Source organism: Delphinapterus leucas, chromosome 6 (genome assembly GCF_059928025.1).
Source record: "Delphinapterus leucas isolate spDelLeu-1000000601 "Yukka" chromosome 6, BTC_Dleu_Yukka2, whole genome shotgun sequence".
NCBI classification, from domain to species: Eukaryota; Metazoa; Chordata; class Mammalia; order Artiodactyla; family Monodontidae; genus Delphinapterus; species Delphinapterus leucas.
In genome coordinates this window covers 118530634-118553292 of record NC_143134.1, presented here as the reverse complement: position 1 = coordinate 118553292, position 22659 = coordinate 118530634, and the positions used below count along the sequence as shown (strand labels likewise).

Sequence of the window (22659 nt, the reverse complement as noted above, 5' to 3'; positions counted from 1 at the left end):
CAAGGGCTCTGAGCCTTGCCCCCCCGACCCCCACCGCCGAGCCTATCCTTGGCAGAGCCTGCCTGGGCCAAGCTGCAGTGGCTGGAGGGGGCCCAGTGGTCCCCTCCCATGAGATCTGCCTCTGGGCCGGCCTGCTGGGGACTGATGCCACGTGGGTGCCAGCAGGGGTCAGATGGGGAGTCTGGGATCAGTACTCTGGGCTCACAGACCAGCCAGAGATGGGGCAGGCTCGGACCTCCTGGGCACCCTTCCGAACCCATCTGGCAGTGAGATAGACCAAGACTCAGAGAGGGCAAGGCCGGGTCCAAGATCACACAAACCTGCTTGCCAGGGATGGGAAAGGCATAGGCAGGCTGATCAGTATTTAGGTGGAGAGGCTGTGCCAGGGAGAGACCTGGGATGGTTCCCCCACATGAAGCTAAGGGTCACTCTCAGTAGGACCCCTCCCTGACTTCTGGAGTGGGGAGGAATCTAGGTGAGCCTTGCAACCACCATCTTCTTGTGCCAGTGAGGCAGTGAGGCTGAGAGAGGGCCAGGCCAGAGCCCAGGCCCCAGACTCCCTCCTGTCTTGAGGCGAGGGGCCTGAGGGCCTCTGTGTGAATTGAATGTTTGTGTTCCCCAACCTGCAAACTCATATGTTGAAGCCCTAACCGCCAATGTGATGGTATTAGGAGGTGGGCCCACTGAAAGGAGTTAGGTTAGATGAGGTCATGAGGGTGGAGCACCCGTGATGGGATTAGTGCCCTTATAAGACCAGGATGTGGTCATGTGAGTGCATGGGGAGATGGTGGCCACCTGCAAGCCCAGAGAAGAGGTTTTGGAATGAAACCTACCTTACTGGCATCTTGATCTTGAATTTCCCAGCCTCCAGAACTGTGAGAAATAAATATCTGTTGTTGAAGCCACCTAACCTACAGTACTTTGTACGGCAGCCCGAGCTGACTAAGACAGGCTGTAAGCACCTTCTCACCCTGTTCTCCTGGGTGAATCCCTAAGGACCCACCTCATCTGGAAGAGGATGGGGGTCAGGTGGGTCCTCTGATGTGGGCACACAAGGATGGCAGAGAAAGGGAGGATCCCTCATCTTCCCCTCTGAGGCTCTGGGCTGCCCACCTGAGGCTTCACCAGGGCCTGACCCAGCCCATAACTGGCTCTCACAGGCCCCACACCTGGCCAAGCATCGGGACCACCTGGCAGTGTCTGGGTGTGGAATGGGGTGGGGGGATAAGTCAGGGAGGAGGCTGCCCTTGGAGCAGGGGACTCTGGCCAGCAGGGCCGGGTTTCCTGGAGGGCGCAGGTGGCAGGGGAGGAGCAGGGCAGGCCACTGGGAGCAGAGATGTCCCTGGGTGTCAGGGTCTCCAAAATGCTCCTGGGTGCTGGAGAGCAAATGGAATGAGGGAGGGGACAGGAAAGTCTTTCCCTGGCCCAGCTGAGGCCCTGCCACCCACTCCGGATCCTGGTCCCCTGGTCCCTCAGCTCCTCCCTGAGCCCACAGAGGGCCAGGCCCTTCAGCATGGGGACGGTGGCCAAACAGGGCCAAGCAGGCCAGGCCTCCTGGGGTCTTGAGGGTCAGGGGTCAGGGCGGGGTCAGGTGTGGGGGAGGGGAAAGGAGAGTGAGGGAGGGCGGCCTGAGGAGGAGGGGCGCAGGCAGAAGGAAGCCCAGGGCGGTGGCCCCAAGACGGCACTGGAGGAGTCCGCCCAGGCCGCCTGCTGCTCCCGCTGCCAGGCCTGAAGCTGGAGGCTCCACCAAGGAGAGGGGGAAGCATATTCCTTGCGGCAGATTGCTGCGTTTTCCAAATATCTCACTTTATGGAAACTCTGCCAAATCAAAAATAAAAAGAGAGAGAAATAAAAGGGGGGGGCCTTTTACTCAATTTCTCTCTCCAGGGCCTTATAAGTGACAGACCTTGCTGCCGACTGCCCCTCCTGGACAGGGGGCACCAGGAAGGTGGGGTGCCGGGCCGGGGCCGTGACACCACCCCTCCTGCAGCCCCTGCCCTGAGCGTGTGTGTGTGTGTGTGTGTGTGTGTGTGTGTGTGTGTGTATGAATGAGTGTGCATGATTGTGTGTCTGAGCAAGTGAGTGTTTGCGTGTGAGAATGTCTTCTGAGTGTGAATGCGGTGTCACAAGCACATGTGGGTGTGTGAGAATCTGTGTGAGTGTGTGAACCGGTGAGGGAGGGAAGCAGGGGACCGTGGCTGGGCAGGGCCAGGTGTCCTGAGCCGGGGTCCAGGGAGCCCTTAAGGGCTAGGCTCGGAATCAAGTCCCGGAGGTCCCTCGCTAGCCAGCTGCCCTGGAGCTGGTCAGTTCTCTCTCTGAGCCTCGGTCTCCCAGACTATGACACGGGAATCCTGCTGTCACTTCCTTCCTGGAGCGTTATGACGAGTTGATGAGACATCCGTGCTGAGCTTCTAATCTGATTCACAAGGCACAGGACTCACTCCACCAAAGTCTGCTGCTGTCATCAATGTATCATTCATACGATCAGACTGGGCCCTGAGGTACCCAAGGACTTGGGAGGGCAGTGGGGGGGGGTGCCCAGGGGTGGGGGATTCAGGAAGCCCTGTGTGCTGGGAAGGTGGAGTTGGGAGGAGAAAAGGTTTTGTGGATGGACCTTGCCCTGGTGTTCACGGCCTTACCTTCAACCCCAGGTGTAAAAGTGTGCAGGGCCTGATCCCCTGCCTCTGGCTGATTCAGTCTCAAGTAAGACACATTCATTGGTAAGAAGGTAGAAGACACAGAGAAGCACAAAGAAGATCAAAGTTCTCCAGATCCCAGCACCCAGAAACAACCACCACTCATATCTCAGCACAGGGTCGTCAAGAATTACTCCTGCCCACGAGCGAATGCATACACACACACACGCGCGCGCGCGCACACACACACACACCACTTTTTCCTAAGTGGGATCAGAGAGTACCTACTGTTCTGTAACTTGCTTTGCTGAGCTGCTATAGGGAAGAGTCAAGCACATGGTAAGTCTTATATGTCAGCTATTATCACTGTTGGTGTTGGGCTAGAGAGGCCAAACTTCTCTCCTTATGTTTGTTGACAGTAGTTTTTCATCCTTTCTGACTTGCCTGTGTATGTCCTTTGCCCATTTTTCTCTTAGTGTTTTTGCCTTCTTCTTGTTGATTTTAACAGTTCTTTATATATGAAGGTTATCCCCCTCTGTGCATTGGATAGTCAGAGTGACTCCCAAACTGCCCCAGGAGAAGGAGGCAGGGAGAGACGCTGCCAGGGTCTGAGCACTGGGTGCTTGGCCCCAGCCCCCACACCCCAGCCTGCTAAGAACCCTGGAGTTGGGCATCAGGAAGCGGCTGGGCTGACAGGGCAGTGAGAGGCAGTGGCAGGGAAAAAAGAGAAGGTTCAGAGCTGAAATGAGAGGCTCTGAGCGACAGAGCCTTAATAGGAGGCAGATGGAGGAAACAGGGTTGCCCTTGCTGATAGGAAGGAGGTCATGGGTCACGGAGCTTTCTAAAGATAGGAGCCTGGGAGACGGGCAGGCGACAGGGCCTGCTCCATGGTGTGGTGCCCAAGGACTGTGACAGAGCAGGGCTCAGCCCCTCCCTCCAGCATATCCAGACCCTCTCAGGCCCAGAACCAGAGGAACTGCAGGGCACCTGAGGCCAGGTATATGGAAGAGCCCCCCCAAACTTGGGTTAAAGTCCCAACCTAGCTGTTTAACATCGGGCAAGCATCCAAACCTCTCTGAGCCTCAGTTTCCTTGTTGAAAACGGGTTTAATACCATCACCTACTTAGGGGGTGTGTATTAATATTAGTAGGTCAAGTGTTTAGCACAATGCCTGGCACATCAAAAGGGCTCAGCAAATAAAAGTTAACTTGTGATTGGGACTTCCCTGGTGGCGCAGTGGTTAAGAATCCGCCTGCCAATGCAGGGGACACAGGTTTGATCCCTGGTCTGGGAAGATCTTACATGCCGCGGAGCAACTAAGCCCATGCGCCACAACTACTGAGCCCACGTGCTGCAACTACTGAAGCCCACGTGCCTATAGTCCGTGCTCCGCAACAAGAGAAGCCACCACAATAAGAAGCCCATGCGCCATAACGAAGAGTAGACCCCACTCACTGTAACTAGAGAAAGCCCGCGCGCAGCAACGAAGACCCAAGGCAGCCAAAAAAAAAAAAAAAAAGTTAATTCATGATTGTCACCACCCTAATCACAAGACAGTTATAGTTTTCTTGGTGGTAGAGCCCATCGGTGACATCTAGGACCTCTTCATTGGCTCCAACACTGTCAGAGCTGAAGGGCCTTCAGGTTACAGGTGGGGAAACTGAGGCCCAGAGACCAGAAGGGCCATGCCTGGGGTCATCCATTGGAGCACCTTTAATTGTGTCCTCCAAAGAGATATTTTCAAGTCCTAACCCTGTGGAAACTATGACAGTGATCCTATTTGGAAATAAGGTTTTTGCAAAGGTAATCAAGTTAAAATGAATTCATATTGGATTAGGGTGGGCCATAAATCCAGTGACTGGTGCCATTTAGAAAGGACAGGGAGATTTGGACAGAGAGACAGACACAGGGAAGAAGACCATGTGAACACAAAGGTAGGCAGGGATTGGGGTGATGCTGCCACAAGCCAAGCCATGCCCGGGGCTGCCAGAACCTTCCCTAGTGTCTACAGAGGGAGCATGGCCCTGCCTACACTTTGACGTCAGATTTCCGGCCCCCAGAACTGGGAGAGAATACATTTCTGTTGTTTGAAGCCATCCAGTTTGTGGTGCTTTGTTACCACGGCCTTATGAAGCCAGGGCAGAAGCTGGCCTCATAACGGGCTGTGCCCACCACTCCCAGTTCTGCCCTGGACCCCATTCTAGGTGGGCCTCCTCCAGTTACCTCCACGTGCTCTAGCCTTCTCCAGGCCCCTCAGGGCTCTCACCTGCGCCATGGAGCAAGTGACCCGGGATCAAATAGGGCTGTGAAACCTGGGGACTGCTGCACCATTCAGGGCCTGGGGATCAATTGAGGGGTGGGGTGTGGATCCTTCAGACAGGGGCAGACATTCCCAAACCCCCAGGGTAACGTCTGGGGAGACTGAGGCACTTCAGAGCAAACCCCCATCCAGATGCGCCTTGTTGCCAGATAGGAATTTGGGCCCAGGTGCCCGATCTTTTGATTTTACCAGACAAGCTGGAAATTGGCTACGTGAGCAAAAAAATGTCCCAATTTCACTTAAGGAGAAGATACTTCTTCCTGGAGTGAGAACCAAGGCAGATGTGTGCTGGGAACCAGGGACCCTTTGGTCTGGAGTCCCTTCTGGCAACACTAAGCTGGCCTGTCCTAACAGGGCTTAAACCCCACCCCTCTTTCTTGCTCCTCTAGGCAACGGAGGAGCAGGCAAAATGAGGCCTTCTGAGGCCTGATGGGGATTTTAATAGCTCATCACTTGATATGCACAACAACCTTGTAAACTGAACAATAATAACAGTGAGCAATATCCAGCCCCTGCTGTGTACTCCACACTGCTGGGTCCCCATAGCTGGACCTGGAATACCTTGGACTGGGTTTCCTTGCTAAGACTGTTTTTGCTCTTGGCAGGGGAGCCTTACTCTATCTATCTTTTTACATTTAATCATAGACACACGGGGTTGTCTTTAAATTCATCTCTAAACGTTTTCTACTTCGCTCAACAACGCTTGCCTCTGACAGGTGCCAGGCGGGAGAGCTCCCACGCCCATGTGGTGGAAGTGGGGGTGGATGGGACACCAGGGCTGCCACGGGCACAGCTGGGACTGGCGCACCTCTTCATAACGGACTTTCCAGAATCACGAAGACATCAGGGCTCCACTGTGGGCCTCAAGGTTGTGGAGGTTCAAATGCGAGGCCCAGGGCCGGATGCCTACACCCCAGAAAAGTGGCCCCAGGCTTGGACTCCTTCCTGCTAGACTCCACTTCCACCCACGGTGACAGAGCTCTTGATCCAGGTTCTCGCGTGCGTTTGATTATCCCCATTATACAGATGAAGAAATTGAAGTTCATTGAGTCCCAAGGCGGAAAGTGGAAGGAGACGGCAGCCTGTGGGGCCAGGAGCTCCAGGGGACAGAGACTCAGGAATCATCCCCATCGCCCGTCGGGTTGGGTGTGGTCCAGTCAGCGTGGGGCGAGGCGAGAGCCAGGCCCAGCCGTGGTCCGACCCGAGTCCATGGCGGCTCGCGGGCGCCGGGGGTTCGAGTCACCTCCACCGCGGGAGGGAGTTGGACAGGGGTCAAGCCGGTGTGCTCGCTCAATGGGCGGAGCTCGGACGACGCCCAGCGGCCGCGGGCGGGATCGCAGGGCGGAGCCGGGCCGGGCAGGCAAGGGACGGGCCCTCCGAGGGCTGGGATCCGGCTGGGCTGCAGGTCCGCGCCCTCCAGTCCCCCAGGGCCGCCCCCCGAGACACCCCCAAGCTGGCGCGCCCAGTCGCGCCGCGGTCCTCCCAGCCCACAGAGGGCGCTGTCGTCCCCCGCTCTCTTTCCCGGGCCGGAGCGGGCCGGAAGTTTCTGTGTTACTTCCGGCGCGGAGCAGTTGGTTGGGCGGTGCAGTTGGCCGGCGAGGGGACTGGACCGGCAGTGGCTAAGCCTGGCCGAGACCGCGGCCCCCGGAACGTGCCCAATCGGCCTCTCGGCCTCGGCGGAAGGTGCGGCCGCCGCAATGCCGTTCCTGCACGGCTTCCGGAGGATTATCTTCGAGTACCAGCCGCTAGTGGATGCGATTCTGGGCTCCTTGGGCATCCAGGACCCCGAGCGGCAGGAGCCCCTGGACGGGTAACTCGCTCCCTTCCCGCCTCCGACCCGGAGCTGCATCCCTTTCATTGTCACTACAAACATGGCGGGGCGAGCCGGGCGGTGTCCCCACCTGACAGATAAGACAGACGGCGGTGGTGAGGGCTCCCAGCTAGCGCAGGCAGGGCCGGAGGGTGGGGTGTCGGTAGGGCCTCCGCCTCAGGGCCCCACCCTGCGCCCTGCCTGTCCTGTGCCCTCCACCTGGAGTTGCAGAGGAGCAGGGTGGAATCTGTGAGCAGTGCGAAATGCGCTTTTCCATAGCCGAGTTTGCACAGGCGCGGGTCTATCCGTGAACCGGTGGGAACGGTGTTAGGAAGCCCATCGTTCAGGGCTACGTCAGTGAGCTAAACCCCCAGCCTTCATGATGCTTGTGCTCCAGAGGAGAGAGACCGACAGTTATAAGTGAACTTAAGTAAATAGTGTATTAGGTGGAACAGAGAAAAGAGCAGAGGAAAAGGGGATCAGGTGTGCGTTTTGGGGACCCGTTGGAATTGGCGAGGGAGGTAGGTGGGTTGGGACTTTGTGTGCGCCCAGCCTTCGGAACACCAGACGTCCCTGGGTGTGAGCGAGGGAGGAGGTCTGCTGACTGCCCTGGCTGTGGGGTTGCCTGGGCTGGTCTGGCGTCCTCTGCCGCTCAGGGACAGTCACTGTCTGCGGTGGGAGGGTGTCAGTGTCCGGTACTTGATCTTGGCCACAAGAGTTCCCTTCAGTGCCAACAGCCCAGGTGTATGAGGCTTTGTACCCAAGCCAGGGGCTAGATTCTCTGGGCCGCTTGGAGGGAGGCTGAAGACAGCCCCAGTCCTTTCTCAGCAAACCCGAGGAGTCTGCTCCAGTGAGCAGATCCAGCTTGGCCCTCTCTACCACCGACCTTTTCTAAAGAGACTTTCAGCCCCACGGAGCCAGGGCCCTGCTTGTGTGTGACAGCAGGAGACTAAAGGCCACCTGCCCACAGGGTACCCAGCCAGCTGGTCCCACTGCTGTTCCCACCCTCAACTGGTCTGCCTCTCTCCTGCCCCAGGCCCAGTTATGTTGCCAGCGAGGAGAGCCGGATCCTTGTTCTCACTGAGCTGCTGGAGAGAAAAGCCCACTCTCCATTTTACCAGGAAGGCGTGAGCAACGCCCTGCTGAAGATGGCCGAGCTGGGACTGACGCGTGCAGCTGACGTTCTCCTGCGGAATGGGGCCAACCTCAACTTCGAAGGTCAGCTGGAGCCCAGAGGGGCCGGGGTGGGTAGGTGGCTTAAGTGTGGCCCTGCTTTGGGTGGGCGGCCAAGCCTTCAGGCTCTGCTTTTACTGTTCTCTTGGGAGATACTTCCCTCATTTATGTCATGGGTGATGACTAAGGAAACCCACATTGGGTGGCCTCCCATCCCCCTGCGGGCTTTCAAATGGCCCTTAACCACCTCTGATCAAGAGCGAGTTTGCCACTGCTTCTACCATGTGATTGCTTTAGCAAACTTTCCCCCAGCTCCCAGCTAAATCCCTGCTTCCATTAATGTGAAAATGTGGCTGCTGGTGCTGTGCCCAGAGCTCAGGGAATGTAATTTTCTGACACTCATTCTGAGCTACCTTGCATTCTTGTTCCTGCCACAGGGAGAGGGGAAAACAGATAAGACTCACTGGGTATAAATGACAGCAGGACGGTGTTGGCTTCTAGCTTGTGTGCTGGGGGTGGTGATGGAGCCATTATTCCTTCCCTCTTCGCTTTCACCCTGGGAGGGCAGGCAGAGTCGGCCAGGAGACATGCAGGGCTGACTTGGGGCCGACTTGGGGGTTTTGTGCTGACACAGGATGTGGCCAGGCGTGTCTCCCCTCCCCATTTGAGGACAGGCTCAGAGGCTTCTAGGCTCCTGGAGGGTCACAGAGCTGAGAGAGGTGGGGGAGGCATTGTGAAGTCAGCCACTGGGAGACCCAGCTGTGAGAACTTGGCTTTTATTGCAAGACTTACGGAGCTGTCACTCTGCATATTCCTCCCAACAGCCCTGTTTAGGTCCCATTTTACAGAAGGAACTAAAACCCGGATTAAGTACGATGTCCATTAATCAGAACACCCCCAGGACCCAAACCTAGGCCTGACTCCATGCACTGTCCGACGAAGACAGCTGTGTCCTGACCCCTCGTGGTGCTGGGAGCCCTTAGGTCGGAGCACTGCGGCTGGGCTGCCAGGCTGGTCCTGGGACCCTGCGAGAATGTGCCGACAGGCAGGACTGACGTAAGCTGTGTCTGTGCCCTCAGACCCGGTCACCTACTACACGGCCCTGCACATCGCCGTCCTGCGAAACCAGCCTGACATGGTGGAGCTGCTGGTGCGCCACGGGGCCGACATTAACCGCAGGGACCGGGTAAGAGCCAGGTCCGGCCTGCTCTGAAGGGGGGATATGGTTGGGGCCCTGAGCAGCTCACAGGCCCCCGGGCCGACGCGGCTGTGCTTTCTTGACTCAGATCCACGAGAGCAGCCCCTTGGACCTGGCCAGCGAGGAGCCGGAGCGCCTGCCCTGCCTGCAGCGCCTCCTGGACCTTGGAGCAGATGTCAACGCGGCCGACAAGCATGGTGGGTGCCTCCTGTAGAGAAGTAGGGTGGGCGTGGGCCGAATTGCCTTGTGAGGTTACCCAGGGTAACCCGGGGCGATGGCTCGGCAGGCAGGCTGGAGGCAGTCCCTCTGATGGCACAGCACGGCCGGGCGCACACTGGTGCATTTTGCTGACTCGCCGAGGCTTGAGAGGCAGTGCGTCATCGGTCCCGTAAGGGCATCTGTAGGAGGAAACGGGGTACCTGTGTGCTCAGCTTCTGAGGGACGGGGCTCCCTGTCTCAGGTAGCATCTCAGGGTCTAGAAAAGTCCTGCTTTTCCTGGCCCTTCTGTTCCCATTTTTGTGTGAGTGGAGAGAGAATGGCCAGAAACCTGTCATCTTCCACGCAGAAATAGAGACACAAATGTAGAGAACAAACGTATGGACACCAAGGGGGGAAAGTGGCAGGGGGGCTGGTGGTGGGATGAATTGGGAGATTGGGATTGACATGTATACACTACCATGTGTAAAACAGATAGCTAGTGGGAGCCTGCTATATAAAAAAAATAAATAAAAAAAATTCAAAAAAAAGAAACCTGTCACCCTCAGCCCTAGCTGAGAGAGGTCAGTCATTTTTGAAGTTCGTTTTCTGATCCCGAGGGTCCGTGTTTCCCTTCCACCTCTGGGATTGGCCTGACCTCGGCTTCCTGGCCTCCCACTGCCCCCCACTCACTCTCCCTCCCTAGGAAAGACTGCTCTGCTCCATGCTCTGGCCAGCAGTGACGGGGTGCAAATCCACAACACTGAGAACATCCGCCTCTTGCTGGAAGGAGGTGAGCCTTGTCCTTCCACGCTGCCCCCTGGAACACGAAGCATTGCTTTGCCAGGGTTTAAGGCCTCCTCCCACCGTCTCTTCTCCCTCCTGGTTCTTCTAGGGGCGGATGTCAAGGCTACCACCAAAGACGGGGACACCGTGTTCACCTGCATCATCTTTCTGCTGGGCGAGACGGTGGGAGGTGACAAAGAGGAGGCCCAGTTGATCAACCGCTTCTGCTTCCAAGTAACGCAGCTGCTGCTGGCTCACGGCGCCGACCCCAGCGAGTGCCCGGCCCACGAGTCCCTCACGCACATCTGCCTCAAGAGCTTTAAGCTGCACTTCCCTCTCCTGCGCTTCCTGCTGGAGTCCGGGGCCGCCTATAACTGTTCCCTCCACGGCGCGTCCTGCTGGTCCGGCTTCCACATCATCTTCGAGAGGCTCTGCTCCCACCCAGGCTGCGCGGAGGACGAGAGTCACGTGGACCTGCTGCGCAAAGCTGAGACCGTCCTGGATCTCATGGTGACTAATTCCCATAAACTCCAGCTGCCTGAAAACTTCGATATCCATCCCGTGGGCAGCCTGGCAGACAAGATCCAGGCCCTTCACTTCTCCTTGAGGCAGCTGGAGAGCTACCCCCCACCCCTCAAGCACCTGTGTCGCGTTTACATCCGGCTCTACCTTCAGCCGTGGCCTGTGGACGCGAAGGTCAAGGCCCTACCTCTGCCCGACAGGCTCAAGTGGTACCTCCTCAGTGAGCACAGTGGCACCGTCGAAGACGACATCTGACAGCTGCGACTGCAGGGAACAGGGTCTGGGCAGCTCAACCTGTTGGTGGATTTAAGTACCTGTGGCGGCCTTAGGGGGGAACCTTCAGCCCCGTCTGTCAGAAGGTGCATGTTGGAGGTGAGACTGGATCCTTACTGAGGACAGAGAAAGCCAGGTGGAACCCGGCAGCTGCAAGCACTCCAGTGGGGAAAGGCTTCCGTCTTCCAGGCAGACCGCCCCCGCTTCCCTCTGGCAGCACCCCCCAAGTCTCACCCCACAGTGGAACAAGGGACAGGGTTTAGATTTGGGACACGTTTGTACCCTCTTAACCTGAGGGAAGCGCCAGGCATTTAGAGAAGCAGGGTAGCTCCGAGACCAGGCCCTCCTGCGGGCTGCAGGAAGCTGGGCTGTTCTGCATGGAGATGCGGCTGAGGCCGGAGCAGGCGGGAGGGGCCCGCGGGGTGCAGCCCAGCCGAGACCCTTTACACGCGCCTCCACTCCAGAGTCCGTCAGAAAGTGCGTGCTTCTGGGCAGGCAGGGAGGAAGCTGAGCTGACTCCTGCGGCACCTGCAGCTCTGGGCCCAGGTCACCCACCAGGGTGCAGGGCTCTGCTCTGGCGGCAGCTGTTGGTGCCAAACCTGGGGTTCTGGGGACCATGCCTTCTACAAAGCAATCATGCATAGCCAGGGGCTGTCCTTCCAAAGTGTCTCGCTTTGTGAGGGATCATCTGACGGAGGAAGCCACCGAGACTGAAAGCCAGCCTCCGCCCTGGACTGAGCCCTCACCAGGCTGTCTGCAGGTCACACAGGTGGTCACTGTGAATTGTGTAAATGCCTGGGAGATGAGCTGAGACAACCAAATGATATATTATAAAATTAAACTGATTTCCCTTGGCCTTAAAGGTCCTTGTATAACATTTCGGCCCCGCCCCCCCCCGCCCTTTCCCGAGTTCAGGGTAAAGGATCCACGGCAGCCGAAAAAGAGGTGGCAGAGGCACGAGGAGATGCCCAGCTCAGGAGAGGAGTTTTCAAGCAGCACAGCACTGTTGTCCCAGTAAAGAAAAGCACCACTCCAGACTGGCGAAGGCCTTTCCAGTACAGGGGTTCACCCTTTTATTTTTGACTGAAAATGCCCCCTAAGGAGGAGTCACAAGGCACAGCCGAGAGGGAAGCTCCAGGCCTCTCCCCTCCCTGCAGGCTGTGGTGACAATCACGTTAAGGGCCCCAGGGCCCCATCTCCAAATAGCACCCGGAACGTGGACATCCCATCAACTGCACCACTCGGCAGGCACCATGTAGGCTCAGCGCAGGCAGGAGGGTGCTGAGAGCCGCAGGCTCCACGGGCCCAGCTCCGCTCCCCTCCCCTCTGGAGGCATAAAGTCCTCGGCAACCGCTTTAGTGGTTACTCTCTTCCTCTTAAGCCAGCCAGGCCTGTGGCAGGAAGGCCAGGTGGTGTTACTGGAGAGCAGGGAGTCTCACTTCTGATGGGACCGCCGGATTCCCACGAGGCGAGCACTGGAGGCCCAGGGGTCGCATGGGCCCACAGGGCCCAGTCCCCGCCGCTCACTCCGGCCTCGCTGCCCCATTCAGTGGCACCCCTCCCGACTGGGTCCCCTTATGCCTTTTTAATAAGAGTCTGTATAGTGAGTGGACGGCAGACAGGTATATTTCGTGGCCCCGCTCAGCACCCCCGAACCATCGAGGTTGAGCGTGTGGACCGCGTGCAGCTGTCAGTCCTTCCCCACCCACGCTGGTCCCTCTCTCCTGCCAGCCCCACTCATCTCAGGGCTAAGCTGTACACGTGGTAGATCTCGTCTGGAAGGTTCTCCTGCTGCTCCTGGGCCAGGAGGCTGAGGCCTGCGCTGCGGACGATCCTGTGGACCACGTCGAGGTCCCGGCACACGCTGCTGTCCACATCGTCCAGGATCACGCCCTCCTGGGCCATGTTGTCTTTGATGACGATGATGCCGTTGGGGCGGAGGCCCCGCTTGCAGCGCCGCAGGAACTCGGCCAGGTGCTGATCGGTCAGGTGGCCTGGGGGAGGCAGAGGCCGTCACGAGGGAAGGATGCCAGCCCCTCCATGCCACTGCGTGTCCACTTGCTGAGCACTTACTCAGTGCTGAACACACAGGGCCACTGGCTTTCAACAGCCCGGAGGGGTTTACCAAAGCCCATTTTAAGAGGAAACGGGCTCAGAAGTCACCTACCCAAGGGCAATCACAACGTATGCTGCTGGGATTTCACCCTGACTGGGTGACTTCCAGGCCGTGCCCAGCACCTACACTCCACCCGCCCCTCCTAGGCCTGGATCAGCGGAGTGTACCAAACAGAGTTCCTTCCCTACATCACAACTCCTAACAGGCTTTTGAGGACCACAAAATACAGGGCGAATCCAGCGTGTTCCCAGCAGGCCTGGGCCGCCCACCTGGAGGAGGTGGCCTGCTGCTAGGTCGGCAGCCTGAGGAGAGCACCCTGGGTACGCCGTCAGGCCACGTGGGTGCAGGACCGGGTGATAAAACGGCTCGCTCACCGCGAACAGCAGAGGGGCAGCCAGGGCTTCAACTTCTCCTCTTACTGAAAGCCCCTTCTTATGAAAACTCATTTCCACATTCTTTGAATGCAGTAAGTTATTGATAATTAAAACTTTTCAACCACAGAATCTGTCCCCAAATGGGTCACAGCAGGTATTGAGTTGAAACAAAACATGGAAGCAAGTGAACCTTGTAGGTGGAGTCCTGGCGAGTGCAGGGAGGATTCGAGGAATGCCCGCTGGCCGCCCTCTGCAGCAGTGCCAGAGCCTCAGCTCCCACGGCCTCGGGAAGCCCGGCCTCTGCGGTGAGAGATGTGCAGGCAGGTGGAGAAGGGGTGTGGGATGCTCACCTATCACCCACTGGATCCAGATGACGTCGTAAGAGTGCGGCTCCGGGCTGAAGTCCTGGAGGCCGCAGCAGAAGAAGTTCCTCACTCTCTTGCCTTCCTCACCCAGGTAGGTCTTGGCCTTGACCAGAAAGTCCTCCGTCACGTCCACCATGTCCACCACTCCGAAGAGAGGCAAGAGCAGCCTCTTGGTGATCCTTCCAATGCCGGCTCCGCAGTCCAGGGCATACGAGGTTCCCGTCTTGTTTGGGCCTTCCTGAAAAAGCAGAGAAGGCACAGACTATAAGGAAGGGTTAGAAAGCCACAGGGACCCTGTCACTGTGAAGGGGCCTTTCCTCATGAGCCCCTGGAACTACTCAGATCAGGCCTGGGCACAGGCCGGCAGCTGGCACCGGTGGGGCCAGCAGTGGGCGTAAGCACAGCACAGCCTTTTTCTGGGCCACATGTTTCTAACGTGAAAGCCAACCTCCACTTAAAGGTGTTAACTCAAATAGGTGCGTTCATCTCCTGTCACTCCTGAGACCCCATTAAAAGGACAGCAGCAGAGAGAGAATAAAGAATTCAAGCAGTGAAAGGATGGAAGAGGGCACTCAGTGAACAAATCCGGGAAGATGGAACGTGGGTGGAGCAGGGGGCAAGCAGCAGCCTCGGTGTTTGCCGAGGGACAGGCAGGGAGGCTCCGGCCACGGCGATGCCACCTGGCACAGAGGAGGGTGGCGGGGCGAGGAACGAGAAGCCAGTGCTGGCCGAACGGCCAACACCCACAGCCCAGATGCTTGCAAACACGGCAGGAGAGCAAAGGTTTTGCCTCTGGAAAAATAGAACAGTTTGTGAGGAGACTGCTCCGTTCCGGCACCGAGAGGCCCCAGCGTAACAGCTGCCTCCTGTCGGGTGACCTTGGGGCAAAGCCTGTGAGTCACCCCGCCCCACCCGCTCTTCAAGGCCTGGGTCGTGGACACAGTGGGGTGACCCTGTGGCAGCGAGTGGGAAGGTGGCGCCCCACGCAGAGCAGGCAGTGCCACCGGCGCCACCGCCTCTCCTCCTGGAGAGCACAGCAGCCCTGCCTACCCTCAGAAACCTCTGCAGGAACTTCCGGGAGCTGGTGATGTCGATGCTGGAGATGTGGCCATACCCCCCGAGCATGCCGTCCACGGTGGCCGGGACCTCCTTCCAGTACGTCTTGGCCTTGGAATAGAATTGTTTCTCGTCCTCTATCACCTCGCTCGTCATGCTGTCACCAGCCACGTCTTTGCTCAGGCACCAGACTCAGCAGCGGTATCCCTGAATAAAAAAAGGAGGGAAGCAGCCAGGTTGAGGGCCCTGGGCTCCCCGCATGCTTCTGCTGGTCACACGATCCTGCCTGACGCAGAGGAGTGGCCAGTGTCCCGCAACCTGCTTCTCCCCATTAGAGGGCATTGCCCCCCGTCTCTTGCATTCAAGTCATTTTGCAAATCTATCTTCATGTCAGAGCAGGACACCCAGAGTCCTGGCTTCTAGTTCTTTCCTTACCCTACATGACACCTGACTCAGTGGCTTCTGAACCCAAGGTACAGAGAACCCCGATCTACACTTAAGAGAAATGAAAACAAAGCAAGGAACCCAAGCCTCCTACAGCAGACATTCCGGGTGATCCCAGCAGGGCCCGAGGAGCCCCACGCCTCCCTTCCTCCGTCGCGAGCGCAGAAACAAGCTCACTTGGGGGTCCAGTCCACGGTTACCCATGAGCCTGACTCTGTGCCAGGTGCTGTCTGTGAACAGGGAGACGGCCAGGCGGATACACACGATCAGGCATGTGTGAGGGCTGCGGAGAGGTACAAGGTGCTGGCAGAGCACAGGTGTCAGGAGAAGCGACACACCAGCTAACATCAAGGATGAGGAAGCCTTCGCTCAGCAACCAAGAAGACTGTTCCAGGAAGACAGGCACGTGTGTTGCCCTTCCAACGGGAAACTCGGGGTCCTAAGGGTCATGTACTAGTTCCGACTTCACACCAAAGAACAGCGGGCCGGAACCACCCTAGGTTAAGCAGGGAGCGGCCTGCCGTGCGCCTCTGGGGGCTGCGGTGGCAGCTGCGTGGGCTACAGGGGAGAGTGAAAGCAGACGGCCGGGCCCCAATGGCAGAGCGGAGGCCCGCTGCGAGCGCCACATTCAGCCAGCTGGGCCACACCACGTAGGGGATGGAGGGTCACACCTCTCCCGAGGCACCGCGCTCCTCTACAGATGCTCACCGTGCGCGGGGCTGTTTCGGCTGCTGTGAGGCTTGTCCAGATAAAGTTCAACACCCAGAGGCTTACAGCAGGGGAGACAGGGAAGAAATGGAACCAACGAGAACACAAGGCAGAAATGAGGACTCTCGTTGAGCCAAAAAGTGCTATGGGAGCTTGAGGGATAGAGGAGTCCCTTCCGAATGGCAGGCGGGGCAGCAGCCAAGAGAAGGCCGGGCCCGGAGGACAAGGAATGCTCTGGAAGGGGACAGGGACAGAGCAGAGGTGACATGGCACGCGTGCCACACAGAGGGCTGGGGACGGCCAGGCTGGCTGCAGTGTGGACAGAGAAAAGAGTGTGGGAGGTGAGCCCGTCCTGGCAGACGGAGCCTGGAGTACAGCGCCCTGAGTGCAGCCTGGGGCCATGGGTCCAGTCTGTCAACAACGGGAAACTGATCAGCTGAGTTTCTGAAGGGCAGGGGTGTGCGGGGACCCAGCCTGCGGGGGCTGAGTGGCAGCGGTTCAGGAACGGCAGGGCCGCGCCAGGAGACAGAACGGGGGTAGCAGCCACCCATCCTCTGCCCACACGCATTGCGCACTCTTCGCTGGCCACTGGACCCTCACGACTCACCGCGACCCAGGCACCCCACGAGCCCCGTGTAGAGGAGGGAGGTGATGCACACGGTGGCATCCTACCCAAGGTCAAGGGGCCCGTGCGTTTGCCGAGCCCTGGGCCTTCCCCCGTGAGCAGCTGATTTTCAACACAGGGTTTCACTCACGTGTCACCTCAAAGAGGCCTTCCCTGACCAGTCTAAGGTGACTTCCTCCAACACGCTTACCCGATCCCCGTGGTTCCTGCCTTCAGAGTGCGTATTTCTAGCTGAAATGACAGTTTACTGACCGTCTGGCCTCCACTAGAATGGAAGCCCCCGAGGTAGGACCTTGCCTTTTCACCACTGCATCCCGGCACGGAGCCACAGGAGTCCCTCAGTACAGGGGTGAAAGCCCCCCAGTCCCCCAGGAAAGCTGTGCAAGTCTGTGCTCCCGGGGGCTCACTCCGCCCCCTTTACAGTACTCCACGGGGCTGTAGTTAAGTCACTGACCTCCCGGTATGGTCCTCAAAACCAGCTGAAACCCCTGTAAGACGGAGAAGTGCTTTAAGAGCTTCAAGAGAAGTAACAGAAAAGTGCCCCGAGGACAAGCACGGGCCTTCGACACATAACTTAGAGACCAGAAGAAGCGAAGGGGAACAGAACATAAGAAACGCTGAAGATCTTCACTGCCATGTCTGTAGTTAGCCTCCAACATACACCTGCACTCTGAACTTGTCCTGGAAGACAAGGAACCTTCCAGAAGCAGCAGGACCACCCCAGCCAAACAACTCAGAAATGCTGCTCCCTGATGCAATTCCACTTCTGCCACGGCCAGCCCTTTCTGGAGACGCCAGCCAGCCAGTGGGGGCACCGGGGGAGGGCCTGGCCTGGCTGCTGGGAACAGATGGGAAGGGGGCCGCCGCCTCGTCCCTGGACCCGGCTCCTTCTGTGGACCCAGGCGTTCCCCGGGGACAGGGGTCACACACGGGCCTTCTGCGGAACAGGAGGGAGCCGACAGCATCCACAGGCCCCACCAGGGTCGCCCTTAGACCTGGACTTTGCCACTGTTTCCACCCTCCATAGACCCCTTCCACTGTGCCCCCAGAGACCCCTGGCTCCCCCCCCCTTCAGGTTCTCGAATCAGCTGTCAGACGGATCCCCTCCCTTCCCTGTTCAGGTACAGGGCTTGGGACTCCAATGAGGACGGTTCCAGTTATGGCACCAACCCAAGAGCCCTTTGGGGTAACAGGCTGGGGGGGCCTCAGTTCTAAATACTGCCCCCAGCCCTGGCTCACGGCAGTGTCCCACACCCGCGCCCCAGCCCACAGGAGGAAGCGGCGCGCTGCTTGTGACAATGAACTCTCGTTCCACCCTCGAGGAACGTGACAAGCAAAAGCACGTGGAGACCTGCCAGTCCCCGAGAATGCAGATGTGGCACAGTAAGTGTCACCGTAGCTCCCTGAGAACTGACAGGAAAGGGAGCCACCAGCTTGAATGTTACCATTCACTTTCCTGGGTTTGGGGGCTGCTTATGTGGACGCGGTCTGAAAGGCCAAGTGGGCTCCCCAGCCCCCGCCAATAGGCACCACGGCAACTCTTTCCCAGCCCCTCCGCTGTCATCCAGGAAGGACAGCACCAAAGCCGGCCACACAGCAGCGCTCCCACTCGGACGAGCACAGCGAGTTCGGCCCTGTCCCCCTCACACAAACTTCTGGTTTTGTATTTGTGTCTATCACCCCACTGGACTGGGAACTCCTTAGAAAGCAGTGGCGACACCCTGAGATGTGTCACTGTATTTCTCCTGCGTCTCATGTAGCTCATAGGTATTCAACAAAGTTCCCTTCCGATCAGATGAACAGAACAAATCCGGGGCCAGACGCTTCCCTGGCTGTACTCTCTCTGCCTATCTGTCTGCCCTCCCTCCCAGGAGGCCCAGGGACGCTAAGTCTACACTATTAGCCTAACACCTGCTGTGAGGTGGGTGTTTACTAACTGGTTTTGCTGAATGAATCACAGAAGGACCTTTGTGTGGCCAGTCATTCTCCACTTTTAAGAAAATCCTACAGACAAAAATCAAATCATTCAAACCTGATATCACTGAAGCCCTTTACTGACGATACAATTTTTTGCTTTACCAAAAGGCTTACAACATGATTCCTTTAAATGTCAAGGTCCCCCGAATAATCCAATTTACAAGAATTCCACTTATGGGTACATTCTAGGAACAAGCCAGGGGAGGCACATCTAGGCCGGGAAATGGCAAGTATAACCCTGACATTTGTCCTAACAGCTTAGATTCATTAGTAAACATGACTTCTGGGGCCCTGTCTACACTTTGCCTCCCAGCGTCCAGACTGAGGTGGGCAGGAGGTCCCTAGGAGTCAGAGGGAAGGGCGGGGCTGTCAGTCAACCCGCAGGAGGTCCTCCTGCACTCTGCCCTGCTGGGATCACGGCAAGGAAGGAGCCACATGGCCCCAGGGACAGGGGAGGGGCCTGGGCAGTCTGGCTTCGTGCGCTCTGGGCTAGCTTGGAGGGGAAGTGAGACCCTTTGCTCCTAGGGAACTTCTGCTCCTCAGCAAGTGGAATGTGTCTGTGAATCCTTCATGATCATCTGGCCACCTACCCACGCCCCCCTCCAAGGTGTTCAGGGCCACCCCGGCCAGCCGCCCCAGCTATTACTCTTTTCCCAGGATCCATGGAAGAGAATGGGGTTGGAACTGTCACCGTCAGGCTCTTTAGGCTCATCTCATCCTCATTTACCAGTCTCTAAGGAAAAGCCTGGAAGCATCGGGAGGCACGAGCCTGCCTGATGTTACCTCTTCCTTCCCACACCCCCGTGGACAGGGCCTGTTCTCCCTGGCTCTGTGTGGACAGCCGTTGGACTTCTGAGAATGGCAGGGTGTTCTATGAAAAAGAAAGGGAGGGAGGGAGTAGAGAAGACCAAAAAAAAAAAGGAGGGGGAGCGGGATTTAAAAACAAAGGCTCTGATGGAGTTGAATGAACCAGGTGTGAATCCTGGCTCTGCTTCTCACTGGCTGTGTAAGCGCAGATAAGACACAACCTCAGTTAAGTGTCTTTATCTATAAAATGGGAACAGCAACATTGACTTTATAGGAAGGCTGTGATGATTAAACGTGGATATACAAGCGTAAAGTGATCCATGCACTGCTGGGCATGCATTAATCCCAAAAATCTCTGTCAGATGAGATTCTCATCAATTCTCTCTGCCAATCCCAAAAATCTCTGTCAGATGAGATTCTCATCAATTCTCTCTGCCAAGTGTGAAGCCCTAATGAGAAAATGTGCTGAAAGGCCCTCTAAACCAGAGTGCTGGCCACACCTAAGGGGTCATGACTGTTACTGCTGGGTGGTCGTTCCAGTGACTCAGCTCTGCCAATCCGCAGAGGGGAGTGAGCTTCCCATCCATGGAAGCACGGAAACCCTGCTGGTTTTGGTGACTCTGTCTTTGTGATTCTACGGCTTCTAGTCTCCACCAAAGCATTCTACACGTATTTCAACCCTCCCACAGTCCCTAGTTCACAGAGAGAAAAACCATTCCACTCATGGAGTGATGCACACACACAGAAAACCAGGAATAGAATAAGGACGGAATCCAGACTTCTTACTGGGTCAAGGCTCTAGTTCTCCCAGGGGTTCATCCCATCTCACTGGGCAGATTCCATACATCCAGACCATGTGCAATACTGCCCAGCCCCACCCGCAAAGCCTCTGACACCAGCTGGTTCTATCCCTTGTTGTACAGAGAAACCACGGTCCAGAGAGAGATCACACAGTTGATGGGCAGCAAAGCCTGGGCCTTCTGATATGGCAGCCTCTCTGCCAACAGGCTGACCTTGGCTCCAAGGGCTCCTCGCGGCGGGCTGTCTTTTGAGCGGCACCTATGTTGACCCCTAACTGGGGTCGGGTCCAAGGTGAAATATGATAGCAACGCCTATGTAACCGGGAACTGCCCTGTGCCCGACTCTAATCTGAGCATTTTACTGAATCCTCACACCCACCCTCCTAGTGGGTGCTCTCCTTACCCGTTTCTCACAGGGGAAACTGAGGCTCAGAGAGGGAAAAGAACTTGCTGCGGCGGGGGCCGGCGTGGGGGAGTGCCCTGATCAGGCTTGGGGGCCTCGGCCTTCCTCCTCCCACCCCACCTGGGGCCCGGGGCCCAGGGCCGGCCGGCCTGCCGGCGGACCTCCCCGGAGTGCGCACGTGGGGCCCTGCCGGCTCGCGCCCGGGTCACGTGAGGAGCCGGGGCCTCAGGGCGCCCAGGCCGTTGGGGGCCGGGGCCTCCCCTCTCCCGGCGGCCGCCGCCCCCCGCTCCGCCTCGCGCTACTCACCCCACGCGGGGGCTCCTAGGACCCGGGAGAAGAGGACGGGGAAAAGGAAGGGAGGGCGGAGGCGGCGGCGGCGGCGGCGGCGGCGGCGGCGGCGAAGACCCCAACAGCCCCCAAGCAGCTCCACCTAACCTCTACCAGACGCTACACCTCGCGGCGCGCGCCGCCTTTGTCCGCTTACGTCACTTCCGGGCTCCCGGGGGCGGGGCCGCATCGGGCTCCGCCCCGTGGGCTCCGGCCCTAACTCGAGTGCTGTGCCGGGAAGAGCTCCCCAGCTCTGAAAAGCCGCATCGCCGACCCTGTCCCGCCTCCAGCTTGAAGCTCATTAGGAGGCGGCAAGGCTGGACTTTCAAAAACGAGCGTTCTGTGGAGTTTCCACTGGGTAAAAAGGGGAGGGGGAGCCTTATGCAAGCCTTAATCCCACCCATGACAATTAATATCTTAAAATATACAGATCAAAAAGAAAAAAAAAAGGAAGAAAAATACCCTTGACAGTGCCAAGGGGTTGCCACTCCAAATAAGCAGAGCAAATCCATGAAATTTCTGTTCCCAAAAGGTTGCCCTCCCCTAGGCTCCTGCCATACACAGAATTTCTGGCGCGGTCCCTGAAGCAGCCTTGATGGAAATGAGAGTTTGCAGGTAGGTAGACCTTGTGAACCTTTCCAAGCCTCAGTCTCCACTTCTGCCAGATAGATGGAATGCTCTGAGGGTTAAATTTGTGGGATGTTATGCGTCAAGACTTCAGCCCTGTGCTTGGAGCCAGCTCTCAGTAAATAGAAGCTGAGTCATAATATTCGTCGTAATATTCGTCTATGTCATAATATTCACAGTATTCACCATAAGTTCTTTTTTCCTAAACTGACATCCTGGCTTAGATTTACAGTGCCTTCCTCTGGGTGTTGCACAAAGGAGGGGCTTAAAATGTGTTTGCTCTAATGAAGAGAAAGCTATGGGGGGGTGCCCTGAAAAGCCCCACCTGCTTTTGAGTCCCCCAAATCTGTCCATATTATGTGGCATCCTCGCTAGGGCACTGCAGGTCAGACTTGGTTCCCCTGGCCTGGGCTCCTCTCCCAAGCTTCACTTTCCATGTCACTATGGCAAGGGGATAAATCTTGGGCAATCTCAATCTGGAGGTTTCTATAATCTTTGGGGGGCAGCTCTGAGCCTAGCTTTTTTAGGGGTGCCTAAAAATCCACCCCTACCTTTTTTTCCTGTCAATGGAAGACAAGTTCCCTTCCCTACACCTGGACTCCAAGGTCTTTCCAGGTCTGGCCAGTCCACTAACCTCAAAGCCTCTTGCATCTCTGAATTCCCAAGCCTCGCACATAGTAGATGCTCAATAAATGTTTGCAGCATGTAAGGGCTGGAGGCCTCCTTAGAAATCATCTAGGTAGTCTGGTGTTCCTCATCCATTTTTTAAAAACTCACAAACCCTTAGAATAAATATAAAAATTTCTCACCTTCCCCACTCAATATTCTGTCTTCCCAAGGAGGTATGCCCTTCCATCCCTGGTTGAGGAGTATTTTCGGAAATGTATTACATTGTCTGGGATGCCTCCTCCAGGCAGACATCTTGTAATTTGAATTCCAAAGTCATTTTATTCATTTTCAAATTGTAAAATCCTACCAGGCCAGTGAAATTACTGGTCCAAACTACACTCGTCCCCCACTCAAGTTTTACAATACAAGCTTTTTCCCTGCCCCCTCCCAGCCAAGAGTCACAGGTGGAGCCCAACAATCCATTTTACCATGGAGCCCTGAGAAAGGA

At 57.1% G+C, this 22659-nt stretch overlaps 2 protein-coding genes across 6 annotated transcripts; one reads left to right on the top strand and one right to left on the bottom strand.

Moving 5' to 3' along the window:
* Window positions 1-6547: 6547 nt before the first annotated feature.
* On the top strand, window positions 6548-11775 carry ASB6 (ankyrin repeat and SOCS box containing 6). Its single transcript, XM_022578482.3, has 6 exons — window positions 6548-6766; window positions 7803-7984; window positions 9019-9125; window positions 9226-9334; window positions 10039-10125; window positions 10228-11775. Exons 1-6 carry the CDS (start codon window positions 6654-6656, stop codon window positions 10893-10895), a joined length of 1266 nt encoding a protein of 421 aa, XP_022434190.1. The 5' UTR covers window positions 6548-6653; the 3' UTR covers window positions 10896-11775.
* Window positions 11776-11848: 73 nt separating this feature from the next.
* NTMT1 (N-terminal Xaa-Pro-Lys N-methyltransferase 1) lies at window positions 11849-21070 on the bottom strand. 5 transcript variants are annotated; one of them, XM_022578483.3, is made up of 4 exons: window positions 20895-21070; window positions 14819-15031; window positions 13754-14006; window positions 11849-12907 (listed from the first exon to the last, which is right to left on the bottom strand). In XM_022578483.3, exons 2-4 carry the CDS (start codon window positions 14978-14980, stop codon window positions 12651-12653), a joined length of 672 nt encoding a protein of 223 aa, XP_022434191.1. In that variant the 5' UTR covers window positions 14981-15031; window positions 20895-21070; the 3' UTR covers window positions 11849-12650. The 5 variants fall into 5 exon arrangements, with proteins under 5 accessions (XP_022434191.1, XP_022434192.1, XP_022434194.1 ...); XM_022578484.3 differs by lacking the exon at window positions 20895-21070 and adding an exon at window positions 15446-20884; XM_022578486.3 differs by lacking the exon at window positions 20895-21070 and adding an exon at window positions 15977-20884.
* Between the last annotated feature and the right edge of the window lie 1589 nt (window positions 21071-22659).

Coding starts and splice junctions, on each gene's coding strand:
- ASB6 (XM_022578482.3), top strand. CDS start 6,654: ATGCCGTTCCTGCACGGCTTCCGGAGGATTATCTTCGAGTACCAGCCG. Junction 9,335..10,038: donor CAACGCGGCCGACAAGCATG/GTGGGTGCCTCC, acceptor CTCCCTCCCTAG/GAAAGACTGCTCTGCTCCAT. Junction 10,126..10,227: donor CCGCCTCTTGCTGGAAGGAG/GTGAGCCTTGTC, acceptor TGGTTCTTCTAG/GGGCGGATGTCAAGGCTACC.
- NTMT1 (XM_022578483.3), bottom strand. CDS start 14,980: ATGACGAGCGAGGTGATAGAGGACGAGAAACAATTCTATTCCAAGGCC. Junction 14,007..14,818: donor TCCTGCAGAGGTTTCTGAGG/GTAGGCAGGGCT, acceptor CTGCTTTTTCAG/GAAGGCCCAAACAAGACGGG. Junction 12,908..13,753: donor CTGGATCCAGTGGGTGATAG/GTGAGCATCCCA, acceptor TGCCTCCCCCAG/GCCACCTGACCGATCAGCAC.